The sequence below is a fragment of the Malus sylvestris genome, chromosome 13 (genome assembly GCF_916048215.2).
Source record: "Malus sylvestris chromosome 13, drMalSylv7.2, whole genome shotgun sequence".
NCBI classification, from domain to species: domain Eukaryota; kingdom Viridiplantae; phylum Streptophyta; class Magnoliopsida; order Rosales; family Rosaceae; genus Malus; species Malus sylvestris.
The window spans coordinates 18,556,023-18,565,845 of NC_062272.1; the positions used below are offsets into that span (position 1 = coordinate 18,556,023).

Here is a 9,823-nt window from a genome sequence, read left to right on the forward strand (position 1 = left end):
ACTGTGGTGCTTTGGTAACCAGTACAAAAGCACGTGTAATACCCTCTTCATACGACCTTGTATAAGTAGCCCAAGATGACACAGTAACCCTAACGGGGGAGCCTAGTTATGTAACGGCCCCGTAATGTCCTTGGATACTAACTCGACGACGAATTGGCCTTTGTAGAGACAACATTCTAGTCGGTTACTGAAACCCTGACCCATGATTTCCTAATTAATAAGGGAGTGCATTACGCAATGTTTTCTTAACGTTCAAAGATACTATAGCTTTATAATCCATGTAGCATAACAACAAATATGACATCAATAGTTTCTATAGCCGTATGTTCATCCCCCCTTGTATGATTATGACCTCTATCTTTTTTCTTTTTTTTTTCTTGTTGACAACGAAGTATAAGTCTAAAAGAAAAGAAAAAATTACATAAAAATATCACAAAGTCACAAAACTATCGCTGCAATTTGTAAAACACCTTTGTTTATCCAAAAGAATACTATGTTTGTCAATAAATAATTTAATCTCCCATTTCTAACTGTAGAAAAGGATATATATAGAACTTTGGGAAAGGAGTTCAAAGTTGAAACCAATCTTGGCTTGCACTTGAATAATTCATATGGAATAGGATAGAAGGAAGTCATTTTGAGAAGCCAAAGGGAATTTTGAGAAGGAAGTCATTTTCACTCATTTTAGATTTGGAGAGGGTAAAGGGAATTTTACTCTGCCCGTAACCACAATCAAGCTTACCCTCAACTTAGAATATCGAACTTCGAGCCAACCACATTATTTTTTATTGAAGAATCGCAGTCCGCTCTGTTACCACTAGACCATTTGACGTGGTTATTCTCACTCAATTTAAGAGCAAACCTTTCGTCATCCCTTTGGCTGCCGCGTGGATTTTGATTTTTTTGGTTTTTTGTATTTGGGGGGTCCGTTTTGGGAAGGGGAGAAGTAAAAACAAATGTTCTTGGGTGAGTCGTGTGACGGTGACGTATAGTGCCAAAGAGCGTCCAAGTTCTCCTCATGTTACAAAGTGTGGGTCCCCTCCCCACCCCCACTTTCCTTCTCTTTCCTTGTGTTTTTATTTTTTCTGCTCTCCGAAACAACGGCGCAAAGCGCAAACAATATTCCCTCTCTCTCCCTTCCCCCCCTCTCTCTCTCTAGAAAATCTATCATTTTCAATTTTCTTTTGATTTCCTTTCTCCAAAGAACTGAAAAATCTTATTAAAAAGAGACAAAGAGATTTATGGGTATTTTCTTTTGTTTTGAATTTTTATTTGTTGCTATAAAGGGGAGCTGAAGACTCAGAAGTAAAATAACAGACAGAGAGAGAGGGAGGAGAGAGTGGGGGCAATCGACCTGGTTATTGGTTTTGTGCTTTCTACCGAATCGCACCACCGCCTTCTCAACTCTCCAAGCTCAAGTTTTTAGTGCCCACCAGCGGTTCACACGGCGCGAGGTGGCCGGCTTACTGATTCAGACAACTGGGTTTAGTGGTTTTTAAATAAAAAAATACTTATTTGTAAAAAATTAAAAAATCCTTCTTCTTTTCTTGGGTTTGTGATTTTTATGGGGATTTGTTTTTTTGGGTTTTCTTTTTAATAGATGCAAGCTTCCAATTGCTATAAATGGGGAGTGGTGGATTTTGGTGTGTGTGTGTTTGTTTACTTATGAGGTTAATGGGTCTCATTGCTGATGGCCGCAGAGGAGCTTTGAGTCTCTTGCATCTGCTGCAAGCCTAAGATCTGCAGCTGTTTTAATTCCAATCTGGGTTTTCAAAACGTTTCTCAGTGCTGTGAGACAGGTACGTTTCTCACTTGCCCAGCATTTCATTTTTTAAATATATTTTATTTGTGTTTTTTTAAATGTTTTTTTATTGTAGTTAAGACATTGGTTTGGTGGGTTTAATTTAAAAATGGTTTCTTTTGCTTCTGAGATTAATTTTTTTTCCTTCTGAGATTAACATTGTTTAATTTTGGGTTACCCTCCTCTGGTTGTGGAAAATTTGATCACTGTGCCATTCATCAATTCATAGTATGAAAGTTTGACAGGATTTCGTTGGTTTTGTGAGATCTCATATTTGTCGCTGTTAAATTCCTTCAAATTGTTAATGGGGTTTGTCTTCTTTTGGGTTGTGTATGTTTACAGGAAATGGAAATTGAAGTTTGTGGCTTTACGATCGTAGTTTCGAAACTTTAATCTGTGTTTACTGTTTAAATGGATTGAAGAAGTTGTTGTTTGGGTGCAATGTTAAAGGCCTTAGCATCTTGGCTATCAGTTTCGTTGCTCCTATTCTGTGTTTCTGCGTCGGATAACGGATTCCCACGGTGCAATTGTGACGATGATGGCAGCTTGTGGAGCATCGAGAGCATCCTAGAATGTCAGCGAGTGAGCGATTTCTTGATTGCTGTGGCCTACTTTTCAATCCCCATTGAGCTGCTCTACTTTGTCAGCTGCTCGAATGTACCATTCAAATGGGTTCTCTTTGAGTTCATTGCCTTCATTGTGCTATGTGGATTGACACATCTACTCAATGGCTGGACTTACGGCCCTCACCCGTTCCAGCTTATGCTGGCTCTCACGGTTTTCAAAATTCTTACTGCTCTGGTCTCATGTGCCACTGCTATAACACTCATCACTCTCATCCCTTTGCTTCTCAAAGTGAAAGTGAGGGAATTCATGCTGAAGAAGAAGACTTGGGATCTTGGGAGGGAGGTTGGGCTTATAATGAGACAGACAGAAGCTGGAATGCATGTTCGGATGCTCACCCAAGAAATTCGCAAGTCGCTTGATAGGCATACAATACTGTCGACAACACTTTTTGAGCTATCCGAGACATTGGGTTTGCAGTACTGTGCAGTTTGGATGCCCAATGAAACTAAAACAGAGATGATTCTCACGCACGAGCTGAAAGGGAGGAATTATTCTCATATGTACAACTTTTGTATACCTATAAGTGATCCTGATGTGCTACATATCAAGGGGAGTGATGGGGTGAACATCCTTAGGCCTGACTCTGCACTTGTTCATGCCAGTGGTGATTCAGGTGAGCCAGGACCAGTAGCTGCAATTCGGATGCCAATGCTTCGGGTTTCCAATTTCAAAGGAGGAACTCCGGAGTTGATCCAGACTTGTTATGCAATACTGGTTCTGGTCCTCCCTGGTGGACAACCTAGATCTTGGAGTAGCCAGGACTTGGAGATAATTAAGGTAGTTGCTGATCAGGTTGCCGTGGCTTTATCCCATGCTGCAGTCCTCGAAGAGTCTCAACTCATGAGGGAGAAATTGGCCGAGCAAAATCGAGCCTTGCAACAGGCAAAGATGAAGGCTATGATGGCAAGCCACGCAAGAAACGCATTCCAAAAGGTAATGAGTGATGGGATGAGGAGGCCGATGCACTCAATTTTGGGTTTGCTTTCTTTGATGCAGGATGACACTTTGGATAGAGATCAACGAGTCATTGTTGATGCAATGGTGAGGACGAGCAATGTCCTATCAACCTTGATAAATGATGTGATGGACAATTCGGCAAAGGAAAGTGGAAGATTTCCATTGGAGGTGAGATCTTTTGGGTTGCATGCAATGATAAAGGAAGCAGCTTGCCTTGCCAAATGCTTGTGTGTATTTAGGGGATTTGGTTTTGCAATTGATGTGGACAAGTCCTTACCTGATCATGTCATGGGGGATGAAAGACGAGTGTTTCAAGTGATTTTGCATATGGTTGGAAGCCTGTTAAATGGAAACAACGTGGGAGGGTTTGTAATGTTTCGGGTTGCTTCTGAGAAAGGGAGTCAGGGAAGGAGTGATCAAAGGTGGGCAGCCTGGAGACATAGCTCGTCTGATGGTGATGTGTGTGTTAGATTTGAGCTTGGGATAAGCAATAGCGGCTCTCGGTCAGAGGTCACAACACCAGCAGTGCAGCTTGTTGGTAGAAGATACACCAGTGAAGGCGTTGATGAGGGTTTGAGCTTCACCATTTGCAAAAAGCTAGTGCAGGTGAGGGTGATGAACTTTGTCTATATGTTTGAGTGTGTTTGTGTGTGTAGTATATCCCTTTGACTAATGATGGAACAAAAATATTACAATTTTAAAGTTAGACTCTATTCTTTTAGAGATAGGAAACCCAATAGCAGAAGATGTTAGTATAGCCAGAATCTGCATGAAAATTTTCACCCTTGTGCTTGTAGGATGTAACATTTTTCTTTTTCTTCAAAAATTCCCGTGTCAGAAATTGGTGACCTATGGTGCTAATCATATTCAGATAGCCCTTCTAATGACCAGTTACAAGTTTTAGGACAGGCTCTCGATAACCAAAGATGTTAACCCTATTTTTATCACAGTAGAATGTACAGGAACCTCACTCAGCCTTTAATAGGTAAGGTTGTACGGGAAGAACTTAGTTTAAAAGCATGGTAGCTTATTTTACACATAGCCATTAAGATTTTCGAACATGATATTTCCCCTCAAATCGTTACTAGTTTACTAGCATTAATACGAGGAAATCTTTTGGAGATATAGTTTTTTCAGATTCGCAAACCTTTACAATTTACATATATCTGCTAGTTCTACATTGACTGTTCATAAAGTTTTACTTGGTTGGAATTTTCTTTTTTAAGTATTAATTCTTAATTGTCAGATGATGCAAGGAAATATATGGGCAGTCCCTAACCCTCAAGGATTTGCTCAAAGCATGGCACTTGTTCTTCGGTTTCAACTTCGTCCCTCCATTGCAATAGCCATCTCTGAACCTGGAGAATCATCTGAGTACCCACATTCCAATTCACTTTTCAAAGGATTGCAAGTTTTATTAACCGATGATGATGACGTGAACAGGGTTGTGATGCGGAAAATGCTCGAGAAGCTTGGTTGCATCGTAACTGCCGTTTCATCTGGATTCGAATGCCTTTCTACTATTGGTACTTTTGGTCCAGCTGGATCTTCATTTCAAGTTGTTTTACTTGATCTTCACATGCCTGAGTTGGATGGTTTTGAAGTCGCAATGAGAATCAGAAAATTTCGAAGCCGTACTTGGCCATTGATCATTGCCGTAACTGCTAGTGCTGACGAAGATGTGTGGGATAGATGTATGCAAACAGGAATCAATGGGGTTATCCGAAAACCAGTTCTGCTGCAAGGGATCGCGAATGAGCTACGAAGAGTCTTGCTGCAGGCAAACAAAGGGATGACATAAGTTGCATATCAAGTTCCGACCAAAAATGCAGCATTGGGTGTTACGCGTTGCCACGCATCATCTCGTGTACGGTTGAGCTTGTTATAATTGCATAGATAGTTCCAGATGTGATCACAGGTAATATTTAGTTGTCTTCGAGGGATCCTTTTGTAAAAGAATGGAAAAAATTTGGCAAGAAAAAGTTTGTTGGAATACCATATACTGTAGAGAAATAAGAAATATCTGCAGAAATTGAGTAGAGTTAAAAAATCAGCAGTTAATTCTTTATATGTTATGTAGCAGGTGAAGGAAGGTTTATAGTTTTCGAGTTATGAAAAGGGCATCATAGTCAAATTATAGAAGTATTTGCAGAAGTGTGCGTTTTCCTTCACTCGAAACCTGCAGCTTACATGATATAGCATTGTCAAATGTGATGCCCAAAATTAATGCTATTACCTTCTCGTTTTACATAACAAATGTGAAAACGCATTAATTATACTGGCTTGAAATTAACTCAGAGTGTACTATTTTTCACAACAATTTTGTAACTAAAATATAGATGATAAATCAATATAAAGGTGATCGTACCTCACATACATGTTCGTTGATTTGGTTTTTTGGAACACAGGTCAAAGAAGATTAAAAAAGAAAGAAAGAAGAAAAATAGAGAAACGAAAAATAAAAGATGCTTTTGTTTTGTTAAATTCAGTGTAGCGCAGGCAGTTGGGAGTATATGGTCAACAAATAATTATATTCTATCAAATAGCAGACTGAGATCTGAAAGTGGATTTTATTTTGGTAATATTTATTTATTTATTTATTTTTATTTTTTGAGTGAGTTTATTTTATTTCATTCGAAATGGCAGAGAATATTTGATATTTTGTGGTTTGAAAGTAAATGGAAGAGTATGGGTAAAGTTTAGATTTGCAGAGACTTGTGCGTCTGGATACTTTTGCTTCGAAGAAAATAAAGTTTGCCATGCATGAACCAACGTACGTGGACTCTTTATGTTATGAATATTATAAATATCATATCCAAGTGGACCCTTTTTTTGCTTATTATACCCCCAGCTCCGGCAACAACAATAAGTTAGGTTTTATATTAATATAAGGTTTGGAATAAAATTTTGGCCAATTGGGTTTTCTTTTTATTTGTCAACTATTATATTTCAAATAGTTTGACGTTAAGAAAGATCCCTTTGAAATTTTAGGACTAAATTCCCTTCACAAAATTCTTCGTTTTTGTCATCCTTTGCTTTTTGCCTAGCAACTTCATGTACACCTTGGGAATGGCGTCTTTGTCAACAGTATATGATGAATCTTATCTGGAGTCTCACTATCAATGTCCCCGTACTTTATTAATGCAAACATTCAATTCTGTCACGTAATTATTCACGTCATGACTATCTACTGATGTATCTAAACTTTACTACAAAGTAAAAAAACATCAATGATTGATGAAGAATAATTAACATTGAAATTCTCCAAACACACTTTAGCCCCATCATATGTTTTCTAATCATTTATTTTTGTTGGATATTTTATTTTGATAATTTTATGAGACTAATGAATGGGGTTTTTTTATAGACTAAAGAATGTAATTTTATAGATTGATCAATGTAATATACCTAGTTTTTGCACTAAGAATGACTTATCTAAAGAAAATTTAGACATCCTAATATTAAGATATGATTCAACGAGGGAAACAGTTTAGTTTTTAGATTCTCTTTCTGAGGATTATGTCAAAACTCAGCTAAATCAACAATTGTTCAGACTTTCCATTATCTGTTTTTTTTTAGTTTATGCATGTATTTTTTTGGGGCATATTTTAGACGATCAAAACAGTTTTGGATTTGAATTTGAATTTTTTTGACAGTGATGACCTTCGAATGAGAACCTAAGGTATAGATTGTTTTAATCGTTGAAATGCATTATGAGAAAGCTCTAAGAAGGATATCGCCACACATATTTTGTCACACATTTTTAAGGCCCACTACTAATTTATATTAACGCTTCAACCGTCCATATTTCAATTGATCATTCATAGTTCATCGTTGCAAAAAATTAAGCAAATTCAAAATCATTAAGATATTCATTTATAGTGAAGAAATTGGGACAAGTGCAGTTATGCAAAGAAACACTAAAATGGTTATCTTTAATCTAACTGTCATATGGTTTCGGATATGAGTAACTTTTGATAGACAGGATTTTTAAGAAAAAACCTAAAAGCTATACAGTTAAATCGTTGAAATATATACGAAATAAGTCCTATAAAATGTTCGTCATAAATGTGTACCTCAATTCTAACCCTCTATATGTAAGTGATTTGTAAGCAAACCTGAATTGCAATTTCCCTTTTTTATTTTAAGAAAACCCCTTTATGTTAATCTCTGTATGATACTCGGGTTTTATATATCAGATTAATGAGACCTTGCAATATCAAATGCAGTACATAATCATCATGAACATTGTGTTATATTAATGAGACAACCTAATGATGAGAAGAGTGCTCCAATTTGTTTTCCTTAATTTAGGTACCTCCAATCTCAATCTAATTTTGTGACAATATTATAGTTTGACCACTTGGGCTTGTCTGTGACACCCCGTCCCTAATTTTACGTTTTTATAAATTTTCAAAGCGTGAATTTACGAAAATGCCCTAGAGGCAAGGACTTTGACTTCCATTGACCATCGGTTTGAGAGATGTAGGTCTTATTCTTTTAGCGTATCCTCGTAGTACTCGTTGGTATGAACACATAAGCGAAAACCGTTTACAAGTCCGGATTATAATGGTATAGTTATGGACGTTTGAAAATGGTTATTTAAAGTTATAAATTATTTGAATTCCCACCTTGTGGGAAAGTGGCCCAATCATATTTGTGTTAGTCAAGGACCAATTAGATAAAGGAGTGAGTGACTAATCAGAATGGCAGAAAAGAGGGCAGCAGCCAGGAGAGAAGCTCCCAGCTTCTCCTTCCCATGCATAACCCAAAACCACCTTCGCGACCTTCCATTTTCTAAGGCCGATTCCGACCAACTCCGATGGAGTTTTTCGACGCCACCACCACCATCTTGAAGCTCTCATTCCCCTCTACAAAACCCAACCAAGAACCACCTTTATAAACCACCACATGTGGCGGGGCGAAGCCATGAAATCCGACACGTCAAAACCGTGTCCAACCACTCTTTTCAAATTTTCGGTGAATCGGCAAAGCAATGGCCGATGCCACCACTTGGGCTTTGTAGCCCATCATCCCAAGAGAAAATCTCAACCAACCTTGACCCTGTTGGACCACCGTAGACGACGAATCGTCGCCGGGAAGCTTTAAACACCTGTCGGCTTTGTGGGAAAAATTGACCATCTTCCGTCCACTTTTGGACTTCATGGAAAGTATGAAAGTTGTTCCTCTCTTTGAGATCTTCATTTCTGTGAAATTCAAGAATTTTTAGAAATAGTGAAATTTTCCGACGAACCGTGGTGGCCGGCCACCACTCGCTGCGTCGCCTGTGGCGGTGCTTGAGCCAAGACTCCACCTAACTTTCCTAGGCTAATTTTAAAGCCCCGATTCCATATTTGACATCCATTTAGTGAAATTATGATGTTTAATATAGTTTCATAGTTGACCACCTAGTTGGCCATCAATAGGTCCTTGCATGAATTGACGATCCGACCGTTGGATCGTCACCAAATTTTAATACATTATAGTATGTAATATTTGAGAATATTAGAAACTTATGGATCGGAATTTTGACTTACGGATCTTCCCAAATTGCATTTGTAAGTTTTGTAAAATAAAATGTTGACTGCCACTTGAATTGGCAATTGGCGGAGATCAAACCGTTGAATCATAATGAAAATTTAGTATTATGTTCTAGAAGTATAATGTGTATCTTTAGAAGTTTCAAATTGGAAATTTGAGATGCGGATCTTCCGGATTGAGTTACATAGTGTTGTGGCCCCTATCGTTGATCTTTGACCGAAGGTTGACTTTTGGTCAATGGATCTCAAATCATTCTAGAACGTACTTGGGATGTGTTTTATGTAAATTACAGGTTCTATGATAAGAGTTCTGAGACATGACTGAATAATTGTTCCAAATGAGGATCGTTCGTGACATCTCGATATTCGTGCTTGATAATTCCACAAACGCTTCTAAATTGATTTATGCATGTTACCTACAAATAATTATTGTGACTACGATTGGCTTGATCCCTGTTTAGGGTACGTAGGCAGTCTAACAAGACGTTAGATGTAGCCATACAATAAATGAGATTAAATAATCAAGATAAAAGCCTTGTTTGGGGAATTGAGCAATGTGTGAGGAATTGAGAAATTGAAGTAAAGAATCATAAGCAATGATAGTTAATTAAACTAGTGTTTAGTTGAGCTTATCCCCGATAATTATTCCAGAAATAAATAGTTCGGGAGTGGGGAGTTACAAATTATGCATTTTTCGCCATGTTATATATATGTATATATTTGAAAATGCTATGACATGGTTGAGTATTAGGTTGCATCATGGCATATCCATATGTATACTACCTGCACATAATTACTGTAAATACTTTGAAGTGCAAAGAGGAATGCAGGACGCACAGGTAAGTTCAAGTGAGTTTATGGTGTTACTCGAAATGATCGAGTTATGGCATGACTATAT

General features: G+C 37.8%; 1 protein-coding gene across 1 annotated transcript; it reads left to right on the forward strand.

Annotated features, from left to right (window-relative positions):
- The first annotated feature begins 1,101 nt into the window (after nucleotides 1-1,101).
- LOC126596372 (ethylene receptor 2-like) lies at nucleotides 1,102-5,453 on the forward strand. Its single transcript, XM_050262936.1, has 3 exons — nucleotides 1,102-1,799; nucleotides 2,144-3,991; nucleotides 4,632-5,453. The coding sequence occupies exons 2-3, from the start codon at nucleotides 2,243-2,245 to the stop codon at nucleotides 5,184-5,186; spliced, it is 2,304 nt and encodes a 767-aa protein (XP_050118893.1). The 5' UTR covers nucleotides 1,102-1,799; nucleotides 2,144-2,242; the 3' UTR covers nucleotides 5,187-5,453.
- Nucleotides 5,454-9,823: the final 4,370 nt, after the last annotated feature.

What these genes read in the sequence shown, in the direction of transcription:
- LOC126596372 (XM_050262936.1), top strand. Translation starts at nt 2,243, where the DNA reads ATGTTAAAGGCCTTAGCATCTTGGCTATCAGTTTCGTTGCTCCTATTC. An exon ending in TTTGCAAAAAGCTAGTGCAG is followed by an intron (nt 3,992 to 4,631) that starts GTGAGGGTGATG and finishes CTTAATTGTCAG; the next exon opens with ATGATGCAAGGAAATATATG.